Source organism: Drosophila obscura, unplaced genomic scaffold (assembly GCF_018151105.1).
Source record: "Drosophila obscura isolate BZ-5 IFL unplaced genomic scaffold, ASM1815110v1 contig_186, whole genome shotgun sequence".
Lineage (NCBI taxonomy): Eukaryota > Metazoa > Arthropoda > Insecta > Diptera > Drosophilidae > Drosophila > Drosophila obscura.
In genome coordinates this window covers 9,667,830-9,693,252 of record NW_024542774.1, presented here as the reverse complement: position 1 = coordinate 9,693,252, position 25,423 = coordinate 9,667,830, and the positions used below count along the sequence as shown (strand labels likewise).

Sequence of the window (25,423 nt, the reverse complement as noted above, 5' to 3'; positions counted from 1 at the left end):
GCAAACCGTTAAATTCAAATCTGAGATACCAGGCGAACAGAAATCAGCAGAAGGTTGCTGGTTTTTTTAAATTCTCGTTTTTTCTTGTTTCTCTTTGTTTTTCGTTGCTCTCTTTCTTCGATCTAATTTCTCTCATTTTCTGCCTCCACTTTCCACCTCTCCAATGGCAGAAAACGGGTAAATTCAAATCTGAGATACCAGGCGAACAGAAATCAGCAGAAGGTCGCTGCTTTTTGTAATTTCTGTTTTTTTCTTGTTTCTCTTTGTATTTCGATGCTCTCTTTTTTCGATCTACTTTTCCTCATTTTCTGCCGCCACTTTCCACCTCTCCAATGGCAGAAAACGGCTAAATTCAAATCTGAGATACCAGGCGAACAGAAATCAGCAGAAGGTCGCTGGTTTTTTTTTTATTCTCGTTTTTTTCTTGTTTCTCTCTTTATTTCGTTGTTATTTTTTTTCGATATAATTTCTCTCATTTTCTGCCTCCACTTTCCATCGCTCAAATGGCAGAAAACCGTTAAATTCAAATCTGAGATACCAGGCGAACAGAAATCAGCAGATTTCGATAGTAGATTTATGATTTACATAATACAATAAGATTGATAAGTGAATGTGTATGTGGCAGCAGATATCCGATATTTGACCTCATTCGATATGTGACCTCAGTCGAGATACGATTGAATTACCATGAAGGGGCTATTGAGTTCCAGATAATCATACGATCCTTATCTTGTAAGATTCCACATCTTATCTGTGCTCTACTTCGAGTCAAGTGGCCCTCTAGATATCTAAAAGATTTCTTCTTGGTAGCCTTGTCTGGCTTATGAATGGTCAGGGAAAGCTGTTTAAACAGCTGATGTGCGCAACCTATGCGTCAAGATAGTGGATATTACTTGTATTACACACATACATATGTACATATATACGAAAGTATATAGATACTGTATCCACTGCGTACTCGCAGACGTAATACTTTTTAAGTGGTATGTATGTTATTTGGCCTGTTCTAAATTTGGCACTACGTCAGACCATACTATATGTACAATGCATTATACTATTTTTTTTTATTTTTGTTCGGTGTCTCTTTTTTTACCACGCACTTGATTTGAGTTTTTTTTTTGCCTTTTTGCGATTGCAAAACGATTCCGTTCCGTGACAAAAATAAGCAATCGAAAATGGTTATCTAACCCGAAAGAGTCCCAATGGGTATTGGCTCCACCCTTGGGTGGCGCTATTTTAATTGTTTCAGATAAGGAATTTTGATTAGAAACTGGGTTTATCTAGGGCTTTCAGTGGAATGGGTTGACCTAGACTAAAAGTTGGATCCGTCTAGAACTTCTGTTGAAATTTTAGGATTAGTTTGCGTAATTTTTGCTTCCGCTTTGGCACACATCTATGAAAATACACACGCACATGCACACCTCCCAACACACACACACACACCCCCTATTGTAACAGTAAAAACTTAATTTAGCTCAAAGGAACAAATTTAACGTTAATTAATCAAAATTGGTAGATCAACAAAACAATGCCACAATCAAACAATTCAAATAGTTCCCATATCCTCCAGTATTCGATGTCTGTATATCCTTCAATGCCGATCGGCATTAACCGTAAAATTCTACATGTCGAAAGTACCGCTAGCAGTGCCAGAACTGTTCCCAGGCGCACGCTCGCCACCGCCATTGATGACACGAACCTGCACGCAAATTGGGGTCGGACGGGACCGTTCCTTGTCCCCAGCATTCTCGAGTGGCTCCATCTGTGGCGAGCTTTTGGCAGCATCGGAGCTTGTTTGATTGTGGCTGCTTCTTGCACACACATACACGTACAAATGCACATAGCGCACTCTAGAATACACACGCACACCTACGCACCTTAATCGCACTTTATGTTTGTATGTAATATCGAACTATCGGCTGAGATGTATGTAGAATACTTCCCGAAGGAAACATCCCAGACGATAGTTTGATTTTTGGTTGTGGTCTTGGCTTTAAAATTTTGTGTGTGTTTCATTGTTGTTGTTGGTAAAACTGCTGTTGGCTTAGACTTAATTTGAACACTGATCAATCCAAACTAAACTAATTAATATATATTTTCCCTTGTTATGCAGTATGTAGTGGTGCCTACGCGTCGCTCCACAGCGGAGGCCTTCCAAATACTCATCTCACACGCCCTGGGCGATGCGGGCAGTCCCTATCTGGTGGGAGCGGTAAGTTATTGGATCTCAAATCTGTGGAAATCCATTTTTTATACATACATATATCTTTGTTTGTGCCCTACGCAGATGTCGGAGGTGATCATGAAGCATCTGCGCAACCATCCGGGCGCTTCGGGCTTGACAAATGAACTGCAAAGCATGTCTCAGGTGCTGGAGTCGCAACTCCTCAATGCCACGGATGTGGCCACAAAAGTGGCCTCGGAGGCTATCCATTCGTTCCAAACGAATTTAACAAAATCAGCTGAACAGCTGGAAGGACAGGTGAGTCTTGGGAGTATTTTCTATGCTCGCCAATCTTAACTTTTGTATTTCACGCAGTTTACGGAAATCGAGCAGTTTGAGGGCCTTCAATACGCGCTGTTCTCCACCAGCTTTGTGGAGGTGCTGGGCGGCATCTTCTTCCTGTTCACCGCCTGCTTCATACTCAAGGACAAATACAAGGCCGCGCGAAGTGTAGCTGGTAAGGATCATCCATGAGTCCGAGTGCTATAGCGCATCCCTCTATCTATCAATATACATATCTATCTATCTCGTTGGCAATCTTCTGTCAATTTCGGTTCTTTTGTTTGATTCTGTTGGTTTCGGCAGGCGATAAGAGACTGACGTCAGTGGCCGCGAAAGACGTTGAATCTGTCAATTCGGAATGTTTCGTCCTGTGCACGGACATTGCCCTGCGAGAACGCGCGTGATAAGTTTAGGCGCTCTCAAAAGATAACTATTTTGGCCTCAGATCCCGCAAGGTGGGTTCCTCAAAATTCTCGTTTCGTTATGTACGTTCTGTTATCCGTGCGTTTCATCGTTCAGCGTTGCGTTCTATTAATCTGACATGCTCGCATGGCCCGCCCTAACATCGAAATTGTCCTCAGTCCTCTCAGACATGGCTTTACATAATTAAAACTATATATGTTCCTTTGCTTAATGGGATATATCTAATGAATTGCGTTTCTTTTCGGATTTTACAGATGCTCAGGAACAGCACCAGCAGCGGGGCAACCAGATTGCCTAATACCAGCCTATACTTGAGGTTATGCTGCGCACTCAGAGCACTGATGGCATTTTGGGTGAACTCATACTGACTGAAAATCATCTTTAATTTAATCTCCACACACACACACACACGAGCCCCTTCGGATTGGTTTCTTTTGGAATTTGGATCATAGGGAGGCATAGGGCTGGATACATGCTCAAGTTTTTATCAGAATGGAAAGGATAGAATAGCCCCGATATCCATACATGCCTAAACAGTTCAGCTATGTAGATATATATACATACATACATACTTACACTCTCAATCACCCACTCCCAAACTCGCGAGTCATATACATATACATTTTAATCGGTTCATTTTACCTGTAAACGCTAATTTACATAGTCGTAGATAGACCTAGTTCTGGTATTTTAGGCTAAAGAAAAATTAAAATGGAGAAAAAAAAATAAAGCAAGCAAAAACACTTCATGCGTTTTCGAGGATGTTCTCCATTAGGCGGCCACTCCTCTACTCCACTTCACCGCTCTCCAATCAAGACCCAGACTGTTGTAAATAGTTAAAGAAATCCTATCTTCAGTGGCAGGAGCAACGCTCGGATTATCTCAGGCAACGCATGGAACGCATGGAGTGTCAATTGTTGCTACATTTATGTGTGTTTAGATACACATATAAAGTATGAATACATATATACAGTATGAATACATACATATAGACAGTATGAATACATATGATTTGTAAATATTAATAAGCATTGGGCCATTGTATAAGTTCATAGTCTCTATCCATAATCAATCTAATCGTAATTCTGTAATTTTATGTTAACTAGAACTTTAATCGTAATCTTAACTCTAGTTAGAATCGCGTAACAAATTGAATGAAATGTCTGCACCCTCAACTATTACTGAATATTACAAGTTAACTATTTAAACAAACGAAAAAGCTGTATACCCTTTATACCCTACAGCATTAATCTGCTGGCATCATCTATGTTTTTTATGTTAACTCTTAGTCCAATGTTAGCCCCTTCAAAAACTGAAATTGAAAGCGACAAAAAGACTGCAAATAATCAAAATCGATATTCGTCTTAGGAATAACCAAAATATAGGGCAAACAAATATATATGAATATGATTTGGCAATTGATGATTACTGGGGCAATAAAGAATTTTTAAAAATAATCTGCAATAATTCTTTTATTTCGTTCGATATTTTTCAACGGAGGGAATCGGAAACAACTTACCCGGCTGATAAGCGAATTAGTCTGAGATTACGTACATATATTACGCATTCATATTTATATGTAAGTATATTTAGAATTCATAGATAAGAAATATTTATTTGCAAATATTTCCTCTTGATATGAAAATTTCAAAAAGGGCATGACTCGATCGTCGGCTCAAAGGCCTAATGTCTAATACTCTTTCTAAATAGAAAAGCAGAGAGTTTTGGAAAAAAAAATGTCGGCAAAAGACAACACATTCTAAAATTACAAAGCAGGTACAGGTTGAGGGCCGCATAGGCCTGAACCAATTGTTGGGCCATAGTTCGTTTTTGCGTTACCTAAGACCATGATCATTTTCTGGAAAATTCCATATCAGTTATTTGCATAAAGATAGATGCACATGATAAGGCTTAAAAATCCCTTATGAGAAATACAGGCAATATTTTACTCCTTCACTACAGAGTAAACATCAATTTTAAATCTTATCGACGCATCTAATCAACGAAGTACATACATATGTACGTATGTGTATGTAGGTTTTGCACGTTTGTTTGTTTGTTTGAACGATAACGAGGAATTCGAATCGAATGCAAAGCTTCATTCCAGCTAAGAAACGCCATACCAGAAGCTGTACTTAAATTCATACATGCATGGATGTGTACAAATGTATATATGTACATATGTATTTAGGTACAAATGTGTATGTATGTATGCAGTCCACAAATAAAACGGAGTACAAAAGAAAGGTAAAGAAAATAATACATTTGTACTTAAGGAACAAAAAACCGTATAATAAAGGACCTAAAGAAAGAAAACCAAAAAAAGGTTAAGGAAAACCGAAGATAAGAACAGAGTGACAAAAGGAATGTAAAGAGAAGAGAACACAAACAACGCTAACGTGACGTTCACCAGATACACACACACTCTCGAATATTAGAGGAAGAAAGGCGACGGCTTGAACACACATTTCGACAGCTTAGTTTTCAATTCTACAACTAAAATGAAGTAGGAAAATAAAGTTGAAGAAATAACGCAAAGTAAGTAGAAGGACCTGCAAAGAGATAACAAAAAAAGGTTAAAGAAAACTGAAGTCAAGAACACAGAGAGAATAGAGAATAGGTAAGAGAAGAGAAAAAACAACCCTAACCCACACACACACACACGTGAGCACATCATGATAAGCGAATATTAGCACAAGAGAGACGGCGGCTTAAAAATTCATTTCGATTTCGTCAGTGGCCGTGCGCGCATGAATTATTCTTAAAAAAAGAAAACAATGGAGCAGGTGGAAAGTTTTTTAGCTGATAAAACTGTGGAAGCTTGTTCTCAACACAATCATGTCCCCAATAAATCGAAACCCACTGAAAACGCTGACAAAAGCGACAGCGATGTGGAAATAGTCGAATGCTTCGGTCTGGATGAGCCAAATTCACAAAAAATAGGCGAAAATACACTCTTTCCTCCAGCGAAGAGGAATGTGACGCAAATTCCGTTGCCGTTGGCCACGCCGCCGTGGTCGCCCACAGACACTGCAATGCCTATCCTCACGAACCTGCTGAGCGGGAACGGACCCATCCAAATTCCACCTGGCATGGTACTTTGCATTCCGTGCTATCTGTGCCAGAAGCAGTTCTACGACGTTGATCTTCTCAAGGAGCACCTAAACCAACATGTCATGGAAATGTACCAAAATAGTTCGCAGCCGCAAGTCACGGGTCAGCCAACCATGCCACAGCCTTTCTTAAAACCGATTAAAATCCACTTTTCAAGTGAACAATCAAAACTACCGCGCGATCCATCATTTAATAACACATATTTACAACATATAAAAAAAAATAAAGACTCCGCCGAATGTTCGATTTGCAAGATCGTGCTAAGCTCTCGCCAGTGCCTGGATTTACACCATAGGCGCTTCCATAAGGAGAAACCACGCAAAAGGGAGAAGCGTTTCGCATGCATGTACTGCAACTTGCAGTACGTACACAAAGGCCACTTAAATCGACATATAAAAAAAGTCCACAATTTTCATGGTTTTGATCTTCCAAAAGAACCAGCGTGTCGGATTCCGTCCCCCTGTTCATCTTCAGCGTCCACATCGGAGTCAAATTCAACAGAAACTAGCACTGAATTGTTTATTGCAGAGCCAGCCGTCGACTATAATCCGACCAGCGGAGAGTTCATAGCGCCCTGGGAATTGGGCAATGGGGAGCCAACCGCTGAATATTGTCCTCCCATATTGCCCTCAGTAGAAGCGAGCCCTCAAACGATTAAAGCGGAGCCTGGCGTCAATTCATGTGCGGCAAGCGAATCGACTGAAGAGCTGGCAGCGAAGGCAGCCGCCCACTACTGTCCGCCCGCCCAGTGGGCCGCCATGGGCCTCCCGTTTGCAAATGGTTACTTCATTCCCATGGATCCCAATAAAATTTATCCACCACGACGGGACGATTGCTTCTTTCCGTATGTGTTTCTAGTCTTATATGTATGTAGCATCCGAAATAATTTTGTTTTATTTTTTCTAGTGAATTTAGCAACTGGATCAGCGAAGAAGATATGGAGAAGTATGCCGGACGGGGCCAGACCTGAAATGCACTCTAAGAAGGAGACTGAAGCCTTAATGGATATATGCAATTCCACTTTTAATTTTTGTCATTAATTATCAGCAAAGCTGATAGTCCGCTTTAACCGTTTGAGTGAATTCCACTCGTATCTGTCGGCACTCGTACGTAATAGAAGTGGTACTGGAGACCCAATCCAATACCAAAAACTAATAAAGAACTGAAATCCAAGAAATATTATTCCGAGTGTTTACAAAAATAAATTTTGGCGTGTTATACAAAGTAGATTTTAAGAGAAGTGAGAGGGACACTGTCAAGTGTAAACAATCTTGCCACAGAACTGAAAGATCGAATTAACTCATACATATTTGGCAAGTTTTATTTATGAGTACCATCGGAAATGCAATCCAAACGAGAAGGAACGTGGGAGTCGCTTCTGGGGACGCGACTCTACTTATACCCGTACTCATTTTTAGCTTATGATTTTATAATGTTAGAATTAAAACATGTACATTTTACCTTTTTTTTTGCTGCATCTTATCTACATCTACAATGTATATTCTACATCTAACATGTAGATTCTACATGTAGCATTTAGATTCTACATCTTTTTCGCTTAAGGGCGCTCGCGCACTGAACGCGGCCGAGTTTGCGAGCGAGAAAGAGAATGAGTAGCGGGTCTCTGGCTGAAGTAGGTGGGGGAGCAACTGAAAATTAATTTCGTCATTCTGGCTATAATTATGATCCGATCTGATTCATATTCGGCAAGCAGGTAGATATGGTCATTCTCTACGATACTGCGATTTATTCAGTTTTATTTTATCTTTAAAATTGTGCCTGCCACAGATTTTCGTCCTTTGTGGGGGCGGGTCGATATATTGAAATACACTTGTAGCAGTGTGATATCACATGAGTCTGGAAACCAAATTTGGTTGCCCTAACTCTTATAGTCTCTGAGATCCAGGCGCTCAACAAGACGGACGGACGGATCAAGAATATGATGAAGAATATATATACTTTATGGGGTCGGAAACGTTTCCTTCTCTGCGTTACACACATCCACTTTTACCACAAATCTAATATACCCCTTAACTCTTTTTTGAGTACGGGTATAATAAGCAGAGTTACTGTTAGAACAGTTATTTTGTAACTAAAACTAGCTAAAACACGATACTTGATACAGCGTTTTTTACACCGTTATATGGCGATAGATATAGAAACGACATAAAATTCATTCGAAACATTTAACTATAAAAAGGAGAATTAATATGAGTATATCTGAAGGTCGAAAATTACTTTTAGGGGAACCTAAGAATTCATTCTGCAATTAAAACTATAAAAAGGAGAAATGCTCTGAGTGTACATACATATGTATGTACCTATCTGAATTGAGTTAAGTGCATTTTCCGTTTTTATGCTTCCATAAGCTTAGCTTCTTTTATAGTTAAAGGTATTATGAGAATTATTTGACTTGATTAAATATTGTCGTCGTCTGGCCAATCAGTAAACACATTTTATAATCAGAAGAGTAACAATATACGAAGCTGGAGTTATAGGCACCACACAATTAACACATGTGGCAACACAGATGCATTTGCAAATATTAATAGGAAAATAATTAAATAAATAAGTTGAAAATGCACTTATTATAAGTACAGTCCCAGGATTGCTGAGCAATAAATTGCTGGCTGCCTCCCAATACACACAGCCATACTCCAGTAGAACTCCAACAAGCTCCCAGCCAGATTCAAGCGACGACGATGCTAAAAAGATACCGGAAATGTAACAGGAAACAAAATGACTTAATGGTCACGATTGGCGAAATGGCGAGCTGACTCCTGACACTTGACTCCCGACCATCGACAACCATCGCCCACCATCCCCACTGCCTGACTCCTGGTTCAATGGCGTCACTGAATTTGCACTTAAAAAGGCTGCAGCTGCAGGTGTGAGACTTGTCTTTTGATCGTTCTTGTGCCTGCATGAAGAGGTTATCATTTGTTATATGTATTTGGCTTCTGCTTTAAATGTGGGACCATTTTTGTTCGATATACTTTCTCCTTGTAATGGTTATTAGCGAATATAACCATCATGCTCGTTCAATAATATTCGAATAAAACAGAAATCATCTGGAGAATACATTTAAGCATGAAAAAACTTCAGAAAAATGTGTTGCATTGAAAGTGATTTTTATTATTTTGCAGCATATACATACATACCCCACACCAACTAATATTTACACGTAGTTATGTAGTGGTTGTTACCACTTCGGTGGAAGTGTCATCTTCAGAGGTAGAGCTCCTTTCGGAAGAATCCTCGTCGGAGGAAGAGCTCCCGTCGGAAGAAGAGTCCTTGTCGGAGGAAGAGCTCTCATCGGAGGAAGAGCTGTCTTCGGAAGAAGAGCTCTTATCGGAGGAAGCTTCCCGATAGCGCTCAATGATCTCCTCCAGCTGGCGCTGCACACTGGGCTTTTCAAGAGCATATTCGGCCACGGTCTGGCCTACACAGCTACTGGCATCGAGACCCACGCCCAGTAGTTGCAAGCCCTGCAGCTTTAGGCTGAGTAGTGCTCTGGGTGCATCCCTTAGCTGGTCGATGGCCTTATTGATGCCCCTGTGGCATGAGATGCTTTCGGAAGTGCGATTCAGGCAGATGTTGATTTGTCCAAGCAGATCATTGGTGGCGTTTTGGAACTGGGTGATGGTTTCGTGGACCTTCTGCTCGTACTGGCCCTGGCGAGCTTGCAACTCCTCCAGGCAGCTGTGCAGATAGGCCGTATAGCGATTCTGCAACTCGTTGATGATGTCTTCGGCCTCGGCGCGAAGCGCTCCAGCTGTTCGGCTGCCCAGTCGTTCCACTGTTCCTTGATTTCCCCGGCATACTTTTGCCTCTGCTCTTCCAGCTGCTCGTTATTTCGGCAATCGAGGCCTCCAGCTCTACGGCCGAGGCACTGATTCTTTCGAGAGTTTTTAGGGCCTCTTGCAGGGCGTTGCGCTTAACTCGGTCGGACACATTCCGTATAACACCACGCAGATTCTGCAGCGCAGCCTGCACATTCGAGGAGAAGTCTGAGAGTGCATCAGCGAAAGCCTTGTGGAGAGCTTGGGCGAGCTGTTCTCCAAAATTGGCAGCATCCTGGGCGAACTGACTGGTGGAGTTCTTCAGGCTATCCAAGAAGTCCTCAGCAATGGCCGATCCGTTTTTCCCGACACCAATGATACCGTCAACGATGTGCTGGCTCGCATTTCCCAATCGGTCCACAGCCCCTCAAGGAGGTTTGGCTCCGGCTTGGCCAGAACACATCCAGCGCTGACGGTTAGGACGAGCAAGAGTAGCGTTGTCTTGTTCAAATGCATCTTCTCGATCGACTGTTGGCCAAATGAAACTCTCTTACCGACAGTTCTCCCACATTTTATACCATTTCTGGGAGCTTGGTAAATAGGATTGCCGTCTACTAATTCAATATTGGATTAAAGATTACATCTATTTAATTAGTTTAAATCTATTAAGTTAGTTAATATTTGAGCAGCTGATTGCCCATGCTGACGTGCAACGCGGGAAAGTGCATGCGGGTTGGCTAATGATATAACGGATATATATCATATCAAATCAGATATACATAGATGAGTATGAATGGAGTTTTTGAGTGATTCTTTCGTATATATATGTACATGGGACACATTTGAGATCCACAATAATCGTATGGACTAATTTCAATTGCTGTACTTTTTAAATTGAATAAGCAAATTATTCGATAACGCGAATTCCGAGCTGCCAAACTGCTTTGATGCGGGTTCAGCAAACATTCCTTTATGTATCGCATGATATCACATGAGTCTGGAAACCAAATTTGGTTTCTCTAGCTCTTATAGTCTCTGAGATCTAGGCGCTCATCGAGGCGGACAGACGGACATGGCTATATCGACTCGGCTATTGATGATGATCAAGAATATATATACATACATACTTTATTGGGTCGGAAACATTTCCGTTCACATCCACTTTTACCACAAATCTAATATACCCCTTAACTCTTTAATGAGTACGGGTATAAAAATGATGACTCTCAAGTAATTGAAGACGGCAAGCTCAAAGTGCGGGGACAGTAATACAATGTCGTAGAGGTTCGGATCTTAACTCAGAGAAAGGGAAGCCACATTTAATAACGATATTATATTATAAGTCTGACAAAAATACCAGAATGTGGTTACATTTTTTTGCCGTTAGCAGCGTCGTCTGTTGTCAATCCAATTTGTTGCTGCATCTCCGCATTTATAACAAATCCATATGTACATTCATACATACATATATGTATATGTTTATGTACATATATTTTTAGTATATTCGCGTAAATTCTGACTTTTCTAGTAAATATGTATGTAAATACATATATACATACATGCCTGTGCTATTCTTTTTGATATTTCCACACTCCCGCGTTGCTGCATAGAATATGGCAGACAAAACAAAAACATATTTTATGTAGGTTGTTTGATATGTAGGTTCACACATACATACAAATGCTTGTATGCGTTTTGCGGCAATATTTTATAGATCATCCCATTATAGAAGAAACAAGGAGCAGGCAAGGAAGACCGTTTTGTTATTTTCCTTATTTCTCTTCTCTTCTATTCTTAAGAACTCGGCGCACTTGACACACAACATACATACATACACATGTGCCCATGCATTGCCATCTCGTTCATATTACGCCCCTCTTTTTCTCTTTCTTCCTCTGCCTTTTGTTTCTGCTCAGTTGCGCAGTTATTTTAGATTCAGTTGCTCGAAGGGGTCTGCAAGGGGAAGTCGAAACGCAGGCGCGCCGTTACAAGACAATGCTAAACGAAATGAAATAAGTTGAACACAATAACAAAGGAGATTGGAAAGCGAAACCACAATAGAACCGTATATTAGTGGAGAATTTGTGTCAGCAAGTAAGTGGACAGCTGGACATTCGTTTACTTCAAGATGGTAATGGTGAAATTCAGTTTCAGTGGTCAACAATGGACAAAGCATCCTCAGAGATGGAGACAGACTTGACTGGCCTCCACTTGGGTTGCTTGCTGTGCGATAAATGTTTCGTCGGCATAGATGCGCTCCAGGAGCATCACCTGTCCCACTTTCCGTCGGTCACCCAACCGATCCCCAAGAGTCATTCCTGTGACCTGTGTGGGCGCGCGCTGCACTCGCTGCAGCAGCTGAAGAATCACTACAAGCAATACCACGAGGCCCTGGTCAGTACGGAATCGAAAACGGGAGAGTTTTTTGAGTGCAATCGTTGCGCCAAATACTTCGTCCTTAAGGACTATCTCACCCTCCACATAAAGCTTAAGCATTCCGAGTGGGAGATAAAGAAACCAAATGATTCGAATCATCTGCCACGGAACCCCCAGCATCAAAAATATCCACCGCGCTTTGATTTCATCAACGGCGGGTAAGTTGAGTGATTGATTTTTCGGTTTAATTGATTAACTCTAACCCACACTTTTCCTATCCAGGACTGTGTGCTTGGACGACGACTATTAAGTCTCGGAGCCCACATCTCAATATTGCTATTGTGGAATATTTTTTGATTTTTGTAAAAAATCGCCGTTATGGTTCATGAATTGGACATTGTTGGCTCTGAGAGCTGAATTGCCGAAGTAGCTGAAATTAACCACAGATGCTATATAAGGAGAAAGAAGCGTGCCTGCATTTCTTAAAAATAAATTTTTTACTAAATACAAATGTACATATTATGCAATATCACACAGTTGATTTAATATCGCTGCCAAGTGGACAAAATTGGTTTAATCTCTTATATATAGTATGTATGTAAATAAATACGATTGAAAAAGAAGAACGTTTCCGTTTCAAACTATCACTAATGCGCAACGCTGAAAGATCTGTTGGAATTTCATGGCAATGATAAGAAGTTGACGCCAGCTGGTGCAATAGCTGTAGGATAGGATATGGTGTGTACAAGGGCTGGTATCGCCGGCAAAACGTTTGTTCGTTTTCAAATAAAATTCAACCCAGGCACCCTGTATCCGCATATGTTCTCATTTCACGACTTTTCGCTGACATGCGCATTTTTAACCCCCCAGCCAATGTCCCGGTCGGTCACGTCGCTCGCTTGGTCTCTGGTCTCTTCTGGCTCTCTCCGCCATGCTGGTGGTGAGCCCACAGAGCGGCGGCCATCTCCGTCGATTTTTGTCCATCGCTTGCTGCAGTCGTGCTTTTCGTTGTTCTTAAAATTAATTTCCCGTTGGCGTGCCGTTCCGCGTAGTCTTCGTTTTGGCTTCGCTGCGTCGACCTGCTGGCCCCCGGGCCTGTCGTCTGTTCAATTTGCAACCAACAAATAAAAAAGGTTATTGTTGAAAGTATTCTATTCCCAGCAACTGGCCACCACGACGTGGATCTGCCTAAAAATAGCGAATCACAGACACTGCACAGTCCCGTCCCAGTGAATCGTCGTGCCTCACATGTTGTCGGTGTATGTGTCTGCGTCTGCGAGTGAAGTGGATATCTGTTTAAAAATAAAACAACGCCGATACGGAAGAACAGTGCCAAGTGACATCCATCAGCATCAACGATAACAAAGCCCGCAACTGCCTCCAGTGGACGCAATCGCCAGGTGAGGGAGGACAGATTTTGTTAATCAAATTCATAAGGATTGTTTCCAACTGTAAATACTCTCACGCGCTGCTCTCTTGATTTGACCACTCTCTTTTGCTCGCTCTCTCTCTCTCGCTCTTGCTCTCCCGTTCTTTTCCCGCCACGCTCAGTGTGACCAGACGGTCGATGGTTCCGAGCCTGTAAACTCATTTTGTTCGAGTGTAGTTGCAATTACTTGAAGTTTTGAATCAACCCCAAGACGGCGGTGGTGTGGTCCTAGGGGTGAGTGGGTGGGTGTACCTGCCTTATCTTACGCTCGGAATGACTGCTATTGTTAGAGTGAAGTGCACATTCACCCTTTCCCAGCCCCCAAAGACATGCTATTGAGGGCATGTCTTCCAGACCACTTGGCAGACTTCAGCCAGTACTGCCCGTAATTAGTGTAATTGCAGCATGGCTCGGCTCGGGTGGACTTCTGGCCGCACTGCATTGACAGCAATTGCAACACTACACGCCCCCACGGTACCCTCGCTGCACAAACGGAAAATGCTCTCCGTATCCCCGCAACCGCCTGCTGAAACACGAACACACCCACCCACGGCGCTGACGTTGCTATATTTCGTTGTTGCACCGACAGGACGCTGTTGCCATGCTGCTGCAGCTGGTGCGTACGCACAAGTATGTAGTTCAAGGTCATTTGCTGGCCTCCAAGCCCACGGTGAGGGTGCAAGATCTCGCTTATTAGCGGCAATCGCCTAGGGAAATATGAACCGTATTGCAAGTTGAAGGACCTTCGGATCATGCGAATGTTGGGCCATCAACTTGAGACGCTATTTCTGTCGTGGCACTAATTTGCCCCCCTCCTCCACTGCCTGTTTCGTGTGAGAATAACTGTAAACGTGGCACTAATGAGCGGCTGGCATGCAACGCACGAGCCAGGTGGCGCGGCGACCCCATTACATGGGCAACGTGTTAGTGAACTCTGGCCCCCGACCTGGCACTTGGCCAAGACTTGGTCCTACAGCTACAGCTGCAGCTGCAGCTCCAGCTCGCATCCCCTGTCATGGCAGTGCAACAGGAAGCAAAGTCATTGAACACTTAATGGAATGCAGTTGCAAAACAGAAATAGTCGCCAATATTCTGGGCCACTGGGCTGCCCTTCCTTCCCGCAGATGAAAGTGACCATAAATTTTCCACTTGCACTAATCTTCTGACATCTGCCCCGTGGCCAGTGGCCAAATAAAGGGGGCAACCTACTTGGCTCTGCTTATTGCCAGCTAATTGCATTTTGCAGCTGGGACATAGAAGATAGAGAGAAAGAGAGAGCTCCGATTAGACAGAGTGTCGTCAGTTAGTCGCCATCTTAATATCCATCGCCATAGCCATAGCCATAGCCGTTGCCTTTGCCTTTGCCTCACCATCCAAGTTCAATGGAGCGCAAATTGTTGTTATGGCAACGAAATTCTACTGGCAACATTCTCCAGTGTCTGGCGGCGTTCCTTGTGGCGGGCGAATGACGTAAAAGAAGTCGCTGGTGGGGGAGGCTAAGAGGGTGCCATTATCCTTGGGCCTGGAATCACCATACAGCCATCCCCCACCACCACCCCCTGTTGACATGTTTATGCGCCAATTTACAAACCGTTTCCTTCGTTCCGTTAAAGCCAGCTTCGAGTATTGATTTTTGTTAACTCGATTACAGTGACAGCGCCGTGCCGAAAGGATAGCCAGCGATAGTGGTAGTGCTCTGTCAGCGTTTGAGTAGCATGCTAGCTGCAGTTATGGCATCGGACATCAATTGGGATCCAGGTGAGTGGCGTGCCAAGGATTTCAGCTGGAGGGCCTGACGCAAACGTTCTCCTTTGTTCCAGCTTTGTCTAAATTGTTTACCACGCTCAAGGAGTCAGAGAATCTGTCCAATGACCAGGAGATTGACTTTCTAAAGGCCCTCCTCGAGTCCAAGGAGCTCAATGCTCTGGTCAATGTGCACACAAAGGTGGCCAAAGTGGGCCGGGACGATCGCCTCGCCCCAGTGCTCTCCACCTCTGCCCAGGTGCTGTACGAGGTGCTGGAGCAACTGTCGCAACGCTGCCATCTGAGCGATGACTGCAAGGAGGTCTTCCACCTGCTGCAGGATGCACATGTTCAGGTGAGTGTGTCTCCTCCCAAAAGGACTAAAGCATGGGAAATGCAATATGCTGACCTTTCCACTCGTTGCAGCATTTACTGTTCGCGCACGATGCCATTGCCCAGAAGGACTTCTATCCGCATCTGCCCGAGGCACCCTTTGAGATTGACGAGGACGAGGAGACCATTAAGATTGTGCAGTTGGTGAAGAGCAACGAGCCACTGGTGAGCGCCTCTGCCCACACATCTCTCTCTCTCTCGCTTTCTCTCATTCCGCCGCTCCATTCCACTGTTCATCTGTCCACCGGTGGTTCATCCATGTCCGGAATGGCCATCGCCACTCTCATTGTGATCGTGACAGTGGTCTGCTCTGTGTTTGTCTCTCATATCCATACCCATACCCGCCACACCCCCTGCCTGTGTCTGCTCCTCCTCTATGCGCCTCCATTCATGCGTTCGTCGTATCATTCGTCTCATCCGTCTCATCCGTCCCATCTACATATTTCAATTCTTCTCAAAGCTAATCAATTTTGTAAATTTTGCTTTCGACCAAAATCGAATACGATCGACTCGATATCTCATTAAAAAAAAAAACCAAAAACCAACTAAAAAACATTTGCTAACAAAAAATATAATAATAAAAAAAATAAACACAGACAGGAGCACAGAGTGCGGAGCCAATTGTTGTAAGTAAACGAATGTCCATAGCATAGCTGTAAAAAGTTCCACCATAAACTACAACAAAAGAATTCCCGTTCCAAGCACCACTACAAGATGGATACGATACGCGTATTCCGACATAGAAAACTATACAAAACAAAAAAACGCACACCACACCACACACATTCTCGAACACAATTTGTTGGTTGTGTGCCGCCGCCCCCATTTGGTTGTTGTTGTCGCACATCCATCAAAACACACACATACATATAAACACACACACACATCGGAAACCGCACTCTCTCACTCACACACACACACACACACAGACATAAGTCGACTTGGAATTGGCGGCATATTGAAATTATTTTGCCTACTTTTAGGGGGCCACCATAAAGACGGACGAGGAGACGGGCAAGATAATCATAGCTCGAATCATGCATGGCGGTGCCGCCGATCGCTCTGGCCTGATACACGTCGGCGACGAGGTCATCGAGGTCAACAGCATTAATGTGGAGGGCAAGACACCCGGCGATGTGCTCACCATACTGGTAAGTGCCCAGAGACACCATAAACACCATAGAATCCATCCATAACACATCCACTTTCTTTGGCAGCAAAACTCTGAGGGCACCATCACCTTTAAGCTGGTGCCTGCCGACGCCAAAGGCGCCCAGCGGGAGTCAAAGGTGCGGGTGAGGGCCCATTTCGACTACAATCCCGATGTGGATCCGTATATACCCTGCAAGGAGGCGGGCCTGGCCTTTCAGCGCGGCGATGTCCTTCACATTGTGGCCCAGGACGATGCCTACTGGTGGCAGGCACGCAGAGAGCACGAGCGCACAGCCCGCGCTGGTCTCATCCCGAGTCGGGCTCTGCAGGAGCGCCGCATCATCCACGAGCGCACACAGCGGGATGGCAACGACTTGGACTCGAAGCGTAAGCATCCCATATTCCAGCTGGTTCATGACCATGTCCCCATATCGCTGCATGCCCAAGCCCCGACTGAAATTGATCTACTTCCATGTCGCCCCTTAATCCGCTCATCCGCAATCTGACTAACAATTGGCCACCGCCACTGACACCGCCACCTCCATCAACCATCAATCAGCCGGTTCATGCGCCTCACTCTGCAACACCACCCCACCCGGCTCCCCGCGACTGCACACGAGCAGCAGCAGCTCCTCGTGCCGCCAGCCCAAGACTAAAAAGATCATGTACGACTTGACAGAGAACGATGACTTTGATCGCGAGCAGATCGCCACCTACGAGGAGGTGGCCAAGCTCTATCCCCGGCCAGGCATCTTCAGGCCATTGGTGCTCATAGGTGCCCCCGGCGTGGGTCGGAATGAGCTGCGCCGCCGCCTGATAGCCCGTGATCCCGAGAAGTTCCGTAGCCCAGTGCCATGTAAGTCGCCCCATTTGTGTCCACCCCATCCATCTTTACAGAGGCATTTACAGAGAGTTTCTTCTTACAGACACCACCCGACCCATGCGCACCGGCGAGGTGGCTGGACGCGAGTACATATTTGTGCCGCGCGAAAAAATGGACGCCGATATCGAGGCCGGAAAGTTTGTGGAGCATGGCGAGTACAAGGGACATCTGTACGGCACCTCGGCGGAGAGCGTCAAGTCGATAGTGAATGCTGGCTGCGTCTGTGTGCTGAGTCCCCACTACCAGGCCATCAAGACGCTGCGCACGGCCCAGCTGAAACCGTTCCTCATACATATTAAGCCACCAGAGTTGGATGAGCTCAAATCATCGCGCACCGAGGCGCGGGCCAAGTCAACGTTCGATGAGGCGAACGCCAGGAGCTTCACCGACGAGGAATTCGACGATATGATTAAGTCGGCCGAGCGCATTGACTTTCTGTACGGCCACTTCTTCGATGTGGAGATCGTCAACGGCGAACTGATCACCGCCTTCGAACAGCTGGTCCAGAACGTGCAGCGGCTGGAGAATGAGCCGCTCTGGGCACCCTCGATCTGGGTGCAGTAGAAAGCCAAGCCAAGTAAACCAAACCAAACCGTAGATGCCCATCTATAGGTGCATTTCATGCAATTTGTTAAACCAAACACCAAACACCAAAGTATTTTTGCCATACGAATTTAGCGAACAGCTAACAAACATGTAGTTGAATAGTAGTTGAGGAGCGAATAGGAAGGAACGTTAGAGAGCCACCACTGCTCTATGAACCCGTAGGCGCGGTCCTGATGCTGCTGCTGCTGGGCTGGGGACACTACTCCCGTCCAGCTTTAGTCCTTTCACGACAAGTACCTTTTTTTGCGTAACAGTGAAAACAATGAAAAGAAAACAATAAAAAAACAAAAATTGAAAGAACTTAGAAACCAGCAACTACAATTTAGAACGGAATTACACTTGCAATTACAATTACAAATTATAAATTATAAATTACAAATTAAATTATGTGAAATTGTTGTATGTACAAAAATTATTTGTGTTCACATGGATTAAAATTATAAAATATATAATGTATTTATTAAACATGTTGTTAAAATCAAAAGAGTTAATCCTTCCCTAGCCCTACCTTTACCCCACCCCACCCCCGTTTAACTATAACTGTAACATTGACGCTAACTGTATTATATCTCAATTGTATATACAGGAGATCTACGTTCCACAAATAATATGTGAAATTTCTCTAATTTCCCAACTAATTTCATTTAACGAAAGGGTTTTTTGTGCGGCGATTCATTGTTAAAAACAAGTGAGAAATTAATAAAAAAAAACAAAACCCAATTTTAAAAGGAAATTTTTGAGGATTCCAAAGGGCGAGGAAATGTTTAAATTTTTCGATCACAAATAAAAGAAGACATAAACACAGCTTTATTGGGCAGCACATTTGTAGGTATACATATCGACACGACACTCACATATTAATATATATATATATATATAGCAGTATATAATCCTTCATCTAAGCATAGCCTATGTGGTACATTGTATATCTTATCCATATGAAAGTCTATCCAGGATGCGTCATCAGTTTTCTTGATTGATTGCTAATTGCAGATTGCAGATAAATTGCTATTGTAATACGAAGACAAAGACTAACGCCCATCCATATCCATTGCACTGGAATCATTGTCAGGTATCGCAGTCGCCCCATCAGTTCGCCCCTTTCTCTCTCTCTCTCACTATAGCTAAAGCTGCGACTTTGTAGCGTTTCGGGAAGCGGTCTGCCCGTAGAAATCTGCCAGGCGTTTGGCCTCACGCCAGCCAGCTTCGACAGCGCCATGAACCGTGGAGTAGTAGTGCTCACTGGACGCCTCGCCGGCAAACTGAACAATGGGCTTGTCGCAGCGGCTCTGCTGCAGCTCCTCCCTCGGCTCGCGCTCCCGCTCCGGCGTGGTGGACACCACGGTGAGTGGATGGGCGAGCTCGCGGGCTCCTGTGCCCAAGTTCTCCGTTTCCATTGAACGGTAGGAGTATGAGCCGCGGAAGTTCTCGTTTGTGTGCCAGGCAGAGGCGCGGAAGCTGCTTGGCTCGGGGATGTTCCAGTGCAGGAAGCGGCGGAAGAGGTACATGCAGCCAGCCAGAATCTCATCCTCAGGCAGGGTCTCCATGTGCCGGCCATTCACATTGGTTATCCAACCGGCCAGGATACGGGGTTGGTAGCTCACGCGATAGAAACCGAAGACGTCCTCCAGCCATGCCCGCGACGTCCCCCGTATGTCCTCCAGATCCTCACTCCGCCAGAGCAGCGTGAAGCCCGTCCAGTCGTCAGGCCAGAAGGCCACCGGGAACTCCACAAAGATCTTGTTGACGGTGCCAAAGGCCAGTCCGTCGATGGCCCGCTGCTTTTCCACTGGGAGCTTGGGCTCGAACAGACGCCAGTGTTGCTCCTTGAGCACGCCCAGGGAGACGGTGACCACCACATGATCGGCGATGCAGTTCTCGCCGTTGCTCAGCTGCAACTCCACGCGTCCATCGTTGCGGTTCCAGTTGAGCTTCAGTGCGCGGGTGCCGAGGAGCAGGCGCTGTTCCAGGACCCCCAACTCCGACTTGAGTTCGCGGGCGCGCATCAGCAGCTTCAGCAGCTCCACATAGCCCTTGTCCTTCCAGTTGAGCAGAATGTCGCCATCGCACTCCCAGTAGTCCAGGTAACCACGGCCCGACACCTGGTCCAGCGTGTCGGAGGCCTCCACCGAGTTCTCGAACTTCTGATAGTTGTCAAAGAACTCTCTGGCCACCACCGCATCGATGTCGGCGTTCTCCGGGCGGCGCAGGGTGTCATAGAACTTGTTGGTCAGGTAGCTGCCAAGGGATCCGCTGCAGTGGCGCAGCTCCAGTTGCCGCGACACCAGTGAATCCCCGACGATCGCCTTCAGGCGGCTGGCCACGTTGTCGGGCACCACTTCCCGGTTGGAGCGCACACACTGATAGTTCTCGTAGACGGGACCGGTGGACTCCAGCAGCTCCTCCTCCTGCCGCCTGGTCAGCTCGTACACAATATTATCGCGCTCGCCGTGACACCACTGGGCGCCCAGATCGATCACATTGTCCCCAAAGGGTATGGTGTGTATGCGTCCGCCCACCCGCTCCTCGGCCTCCACCACGAGCACGTTCTGAAAGCCGTACTCCAGCAGCTTGGTGGCACACGCAATCCCCGAGGCTCCGGCTCCAATGACAACGATCTTGCGCTCGAGATTCCGCTGCGCCTCGCTCATTCTGTGTAACTAAATCTGGGAATGGAATGGAATGAATGCACAAAAGCAAATCAAGGGGGAGGTAAGTAAGAATACTCGTGCCAATTGCTGGAAAATGTGCAAATGCACACCCCATGCATATCTGAGTGTGGGAGGGACGGTACGGTGTCAGTTGTGGAGGCAACCAGGAAACAGAGACCACCGTTAGTTCATTTTCCTACGAAATTGTTTACATTTAAATAGCAGGCTGTGTTGTAGTGCAATTGAAGGCACTTGAGCTTTATCAATTCCATGCGGCTGCACAGGGGCCGACACCTATAATACCCTAACAGACGCCTTCTAGAAATATTTACATTCTGCTGTTCACCATACCCTTTCATAGGGTATACATTTTGCACACAACAAACACTTTGATTAGAAAGAAATTGAAGCGCGCGCGCGGCAAACGTAACGGCATTTCAGACTCTGATAAGAGTCTCAAAAAAGCTCCCCTCAGCAATACTTTCAGCCACAAGTAGCGAGGGGGATGTATGTATGTATGTATGTATGTACGTATGTTTGGCCTTTGGCTGCATGAATTTATTAATAGTCGCCACATAGAGAGTGTTGCGAAAAGTGGGCAGGGGCAGGGGCCGTAACATAGCCATAGGAGCCTGCCTAGAGGAACCAGTGGCCGCACCAACCGGACCAGCGGCTTTTACTGCGGCAACATACCTTTGGATCTCCTCGAAAATGAATGCTCAGGGCGCTCCGCCACTCACTTCCTGGTCGCGAAAAGAAAGTGTGTGTGTGTGAGAGAGAGAGCGAAGCATTGATTTTATATTTGGCCACAAATGTTCAAGGTTTTTGTTTCGGCCCGGCAGGCGGCAACAAACCAAAATACAGCCACCCATTGACACCCCACAAACATGTGTGCGGAAATATATTTAACCAAAACAAATTCGTGTGTCTATCCAACTCAATCCACCCAACTCCACTCCAATCGAGCACTCACCGAAAACTCGTGACTTTGTATTTCAAAATCCCCGAATATATTCACAATCAAACATTTTGACTGCAACTCTCGAGGATTATGTGGCTCCAGTCCTATGTTGAGAAGTGGAAATCAAAGGAAAATTCTGACTGAAGCGGCTGCTGCGGCGGCGGACACACAAACAAAACTGAAATGCCGAGGAGCAAATAGCATATGGAAACGTGCTTCTTTGGCCATGCTTATGCTGTGCTGCGCAGTGGCGCTGTGGGGTTCTCCGTGGGGGCGCTGTCGCCTAGCAGTCCCCGTCAGATTGTTGACAACGTCTCTGCGCTACGCTCTGCGCAGACTTTAAGCTTACGAATAGCTTTGAGTGAAAGCTGTGCCGCTACAGCTGACTGACTGCCTGAGGGAATGATGGAGGGAGAAAGGTGCAGGGCGAGTGAATGTTGAGTTCTTTTAGGTTGGGTGGGAGATTGAGAAAGAAGGAACGTAAGTGAATGGGTGGATGGGACCCTTTGAGCCGCTATGGATGCAATTGGCGCCATTAGAAAGTGTTTTGGGTTTTGGTTTGGAATGATTCAATATAGTATATATATATATATTTACTCAACTGCATACAAGTTTTTGCTATATTAGTGGAATTGGCTAAAACTCTTCATTAAATAACTCGCTTGATATATGTTTGTTTGTGTAGGTGTGTGTATACGATATATTCTTCGATGTATGTACATGTTCCTTTGGCCAAATTGGGGAAATTACAGACAGGAAAATCTTGATTAATTCGTATACATATATATATATTTCTTTTTTATTACATGATCATCGGTTCGGTCTTTGTCTTTAACTTTGGAAATGCATATGTATTCAGAAATCAGTATAGATATAGATGTATGTATGCATGTGTGTGTAGAGGCATGTACACTTTGATTTAAAAGTTATGGTACGTGTATATACAGCAAGGGAGTTAGTTTACTTGGATTCTGCTGATAGTTCATTTGAATATAAAATATAGCATTTACTTGCGAATATCCAAACAAAGTGGAATCCAAAGCATTAACTAATAAAACTAATTTACACTAAATACCATTAAAAATAAGTGACTTGGAAACAATCGAAACAAAACGCAATTACAAAATAATAAATAGAATTATCACAAACAATAACAGCCCCGTTAGGATGAGAATGGCAGCCCACTGACGTTTATCTGCAACAGAGAATTACATATGTATATTATTAAATCTTTTTGAATATCATCATTGCACTCACCATTATTCATGTGCAACACTTTGGCAACCTTCTTCATGGTCGTGTCCAGCTTGGACTCTGTTGTGTCGAACTCGTTACCAAAATCATCCAACATCACAGCCTGCTCATCCAACTCGACGCCGATCTGCCGCGATACAGTCTTCAGGGTGCCAATGGAATCACTGATCATGTCGAGCTGCTCATCCTGGCCCTGGATCATGCGCTGCTGTATGGACACTGTCTCGCCCACATACTTGTGGCCGGGACTGTCCAGGCTGCTGGCTTGATGCTGCTGCCCATAATGACTGGGACTGTCCAGGGCATTCTCCAGCTTCGAGTACTTGGTACCGCTGTGGCGGGAAGCAGCTGCTGCCGCTGCTGACATGGTGCCGGCAATGGTATTGGCCACCGCCTGACTGCCGCTGTTGATCAGTGAGTTGCCGTTCAGGGCGCTGGGGCACTCCACCAGGTAAGTGCGATCGTTGTGCGGATGGAGATGGTACTCGTTTGAGTTGGTGTTGGTATTGGAGATGGTGTGATGATTTGGTTGATTCTGATTGGGATTGTTGCGATCGTTGTCGAGGAGCGGCTGATGTGCGGTTATGTCTCTGTCCCTGTTCCGGTTCAGGCTCATCTTATCCTTCATCTGCTTGACCTCATCGCGGGTGTTGTCGATGAAGTGGCGCCGGCTGGAGAGTTCGCGGTTGTCGATCCGAAACTTGGTCGGATTCTTCTCGACAATGCGTGCTAGTCGGTTTCCCAGGGTTAAGAAAAACCTCATAAAAAATGCAAAATTGTGTGAGCTAAGAGGGAAAGGTTAGGCAAAGCGAATTGATTTTTCGCAAATGTGACGTGACGTCGTTTTTGTCATCGTCGTCATTCTACAACACATTTTTAATGCAGTTTAGGAAAAGGATATTGATAGTGTCTTCGAGGTCCTCGAGATCCCATTCGATGCTCCGCAGCGAGTTACGCAGCTCGGTGGTGGTCCATTCAACCTCCGCTCCGCCGTCCTCCCCCAGCTCGCGCCAACGCAGGTAAAGGCCTCGTGTTTTGTTCAGAGCTTTGAATACCTCGCTGCATAGAGAGAAAGAGAGAAAAGCGAGAGTAAGAAGGAGATGTGGTAAGATGGGGGGGTAAGCTGGAGCGTAATGACGATGAAATTGCATTGCAATAAACCAAGCGGCGGCACCTACTCCTTGACTACGAAAAACGGATCCTCCAGAGACATTTTCACGTTCCTTGGCTAAATGGAAATTTACGGTTGCGGCAAGGGTAACAACGGTTATTTTTCACGTACGAGTACGAGTGTAACGGCTAGCGCACTCGACTTTTATATTCATGGATTTTTCTTCCTCTTTTGCGCTGCTCCACGGACGCGCACAAACACTGAGACACACGGGGAAAACCACCCCCGAAATTGGGGAAACTGCAAGTTGGAAAATGTACGAACATTCGTTTCTGCGGGGACGAGCTTGGACGAGACCGTTACATCAAAAAAAAAACATGGAAGCTACTATTTTTTTTAGCAGTTATTTCACAATCAACTGCGATCTAATCAAGCCATATACTCGTATTGCGGGAAGTGATGTTTGAATTGCACGTTTATTGATTATTGCCCTTTGACGAGCTGCTTATCTGCCCCGCGTCAGAGTTTCGTTACGGTTTCGGCCAGGCAATTGCGATGGCCCAGAGTACACTGGCGCTATTTCGCGCTCTGCTCCGGAACGACGGCAGCTGCTGCAGGTCGGCGAGAGTGAAGGCGAAGGTGAAGGCATTTGTTTATGCCACTCCAGCGGCTGCGCACTGGACGCCACCCCCAAGACGCCAACAAACCGAATCAAACTATAGTTTTCCAGCAGAAAGTGCCCCTTTTTGACAACAACTGGCCAGCACTTTTATTGCAACAACAAGAAACAGCTAAAGTGCCACCTCTGACCACAATGACACTGACCAAAACAAAAGTTCAGCTCACTCAACTCACCTTCTGCACGTTTCGACGTCATTGAGCAAAGCGCTTGTAGCAAACACTGTGACAAAATTCTATAGCAAATTGCACTAAAAATTAATAGATTAATATTTTTTTATTTTGCAACCAGGTGTTCTGCCCGATTGTTGATGCACTATGTATATCGATGTAGACGATATTTTTATACAATAGTATTGGT

General features: G+C 45.0%; 7 protein-coding genes across 11 annotated transcripts; 4 read left to right on the top strand and 3 right to left on the bottom strand.

Annotated features, from left to right (window-relative positions):
- Positions 1-2,073: 2,073 nt before the first annotated feature.
- LOC121404128 (protein spinster-like) lies at positions 2,074-3,337 on the top strand. The gene is made up of 5 exons (XM_041593010.1): positions 2,074-2,212; positions 2,288-2,482; positions 2,540-2,681; positions 2,810-2,961; positions 3,184-3,337. Exons 1-4 carry the CDS (start codon positions 2,108-2,110, stop codon positions 2,908-2,910), a joined length of 543 nt encoding a protein of 180 aa, XP_041448944.1. The 5' UTR covers positions 2,074-2,107; the 3' UTR covers positions 2,911-2,961; positions 3,184-3,337.
- A 2,247-nt stretch (positions 3,338-5,584) lies between these two features.
- Positions 5,585-7,245, top strand: LOC111074682. The gene is made up of 2 exons (XM_022367565.2): positions 5,585-6,887; positions 6,950-7,245. Exons 1-2 carry the CDS (start codon positions 5,707-5,709, stop codon positions 7,011-7,013), a joined length of 1,245 nt encoding a protein of 414 aa, XP_022223257.2. The 5' UTR covers positions 5,585-5,706; the 3' UTR covers positions 7,014-7,245.
- Positions 7,246-9,231: 1,986 nt separating this feature from the next.
- On the bottom strand, positions 9,232-10,341 carry LOC111074708. The gene is made up of 3 exons (XM_041593183.1): positions 10,247-10,341; positions 9,868-10,151; positions 9,232-9,818 (listed from the first exon to the last, which is right to left on the bottom strand). The coding sequence occupies exons 1-3, from the start codon at positions 10,339-10,341 to the stop codon at positions 9,232-9,234; spliced, it is 966 nt and encodes a 321-aa protein (XP_041449117.1).
- A 1,414-nt stretch (positions 10,342-11,755) lies between these two features.
- Positions 11,756-12,825, top strand: LOC111074700 (uncharacterized zinc finger protein CG12744). The gene is made up of 3 exons (XM_022367590.2): positions 11,756-11,919; positions 11,974-12,419; positions 12,484-12,825. Exons 2-3 carry the CDS (start codon positions 11,989-11,991, stop codon positions 12,509-12,511), a joined length of 459 nt encoding a protein of 152 aa, XP_022223282.1. The 5' UTR covers positions 11,756-11,919; positions 11,974-11,988; the 3' UTR covers positions 12,512-12,825.
- A 307-nt stretch (positions 12,826-13,132) lies between these two features.
- Positions 13,133-18,806, top strand: LOC111074699 (MAGUK p55 subfamily member 7). Of its 4 annotated transcripts, none has more exons than XM_022367585.2 (9): positions 13,133-13,601; positions 15,282-15,388; positions 15,451-15,728; positions 15,800-15,931; positions 16,363-16,392; positions 16,750-16,917; positions 16,984-17,305; positions 17,478-17,774; positions 17,845-18,806. In XM_022367585.2, the coding sequence occupies exons 2-9, from the start codon at positions 15,346-15,348 to the stop codon at positions 18,363-18,365; spliced, it is 1,791 nt and encodes a 596-aa protein (XP_022223277.2). In that variant the 5' UTR covers positions 13,133-13,601; positions 15,282-15,345; the 3' UTR covers positions 18,366-18,806. The 4 variants fall into 4 exon arrangements, with proteins under 4 accessions (XP_022223277.2, XP_022223278.2, XP_022223279.2 ...); XM_022367587.2 differs by having other exon boundaries at positions 13,135-13,601; positions 17,598-17,774; positions 17,845-18,805; XM_022367586.2 differs by lacking the exon at positions 16,363-16,392 and having other exon boundaries at positions 13,134-13,601; positions 17,845-18,805.
- Positions 18,807-19,190: 384 nt separating this feature from the next.
- On the bottom strand, positions 19,191-22,202 carry LOC111074703 (spermine oxidase). 2 transcript variants are annotated; one of them, XM_022367593.2, is made up of 2 exons: positions 22,032-22,202; positions 19,191-21,073 (listed from the first exon to the last, which is right to left on the bottom strand). In XM_022367593.2, the coding sequence occupies exon 2, from the start codon at positions 21,056-21,058 to the stop codon at positions 19,532-19,534; it is 1,527 nt and encodes a 508-aa protein (XP_022223285.2). In that variant the 5' UTR covers positions 21,059-21,073; positions 22,032-22,202; the 3' UTR covers positions 19,191-19,531. The 2 variants fall into 2 exon arrangements, with proteins under 2 accessions (XP_022223285.2, XP_022223286.2); XM_022367594.2 differs by lacking the exon at positions 22,032-22,202 and adding an exon at positions 21,134-21,152.
- Positions 22,203-22,615: 413 nt separating this feature from the next.
- Positions 22,616-24,975, bottom strand: LOC111074704 (syntaxin-6). Its single transcript, XM_022367595.2, has 4 exons — positions 24,452-24,975; positions 24,175-24,332; positions 23,277-23,999; positions 22,616-23,214 (listed from the first exon to the last, which is right to left on the bottom strand). Exons 1-4 carry the CDS (start codon positions 24,484-24,486, stop codon positions 23,138-23,140), a joined length of 993 nt encoding a protein of 330 aa, XP_022223287.2. The 5' UTR covers positions 24,487-24,975; the 3' UTR covers positions 22,616-23,137.
- Positions 24,976-25,423: the final 448 nt, after the last annotated feature.

Excerpts from the sequence above, each read along its gene's own strand:
- LOC111074699 (XM_022367585.2), top strand. The coding sequence starts at position 15,346 with ATGCTAGCTGCAGTTATGGCATCGGACATCAATTGGGATCCAG. Across the intron at positions 15,932-16,362 it reads TGAAGAGCAACGAGCCACTG|ACAGGAGCACAGAGTGCGGA; the intron begins GTGAGCGCCTCT and ends AAATAAACACAG. Across the intron at positions 16,393-16,749 it reads AGAGTGCGGAGCCAATTGTT|GGGGCCACCATAAAGACGGA; the intron begins GTAAGTAAACGA and ends GCCTACTTTTAG.
- LOC111074682 (XM_022367565.2), top strand. The coding sequence starts at position 5,707 with ATGGAGCAGGTGGAAAGTTTTTTAGCTGATAAAACTGTGGAAGCTTGT. Across the intron at positions 6,888-6,949 it reads CGGGACGATTGCTTCTTTCC|TGAATTTAGCAACTGGATCA; the intron begins GTATGTGTTTCT and ends TATTTTTTCTAG.
- LOC111074703 (XM_022367593.2), bottom strand. The coding sequence starts at position 21,058 with ATGAGCGAGGCGCAGCGGAATCTCGAGCGCAAGATCGTTGTCATTGGA.
- LOC111074708 (XM_041593183.1), bottom strand. The coding sequence starts at position 10,341 with ATGCATTTGAACAAGACAACGCTACTCTTGCTCGTCCTAACCGTCAGC. Across the intron at positions 10,152-10,246 it reads CCAAACCTCCTTGAGGGGCT|CCTGAAGAACTCCACCAGTC; the intron begins GTGGACCGATTG and ends CTTCTTGGATAG. Across the intron at positions 9,819-9,867 it reads CTGGAAGAGCAGAGGCAAAA|CTGGAGCGCTTCGCGCCGAG; the intron begins GTATGCCGGGGA and ends GCAGCCGAACAG.
- LOC121404128 (XM_041593010.1), top strand. The coding sequence starts at position 2,108 with ATGCAGTATGTAGTGGTGCCTACGCGTCGCTCCACAGCGGAGGCCTTC. Across the intron at positions 2,213-2,287 it reads GTCCCTATCTGGTGGGAGCG|ATGTCGGAGGTGATCATGAA; the intron begins GTAAGTTATTGG and ends TGCCCTACGCAG. Across the intron at positions 2,483-2,539 it reads CTGAACAGCTGGAAGGACAG|TTTACGGAAATCGAGCAGTT; the intron begins GTGAGTCTTGGG and ends TATTTCACGCAG.
- LOC111074704 (XM_022367595.2), bottom strand. The coding sequence starts at position 24,486 with ATGTCTCTGGAGGATCCGTTTTTCGTAGTCAAGGA. Across the intron at positions 24,000-24,174 it reads GGACCTCGAAGACACTATCA|GCATTGTCGAGAAGAATCCG; the intron begins ATATCCTTTTCC and ends ACCGACTAGCAC. Across the intron at positions 23,215-23,276 it reads AGTGTTGCACATGAATAATG|ATAAACGTCAGTGGGCTGCC; the intron begins GTGAGTGCAATG and ends TCTCTGTTGCAG.
- LOC111074700 (XM_022367590.2), top strand. The coding sequence starts at position 11,989 with ATGGACAAAGCATCCTCAGAGATGGAGACAGACTTGACTGGCCTCCAC. Across the intron at positions 12,420-12,483 it reads TTTGATTTCATCAACGGCGG|GACTGTGTGCTTGGACGACG; the intron begins GTAAGTTGAGTG and ends TTTCCTATCCAG.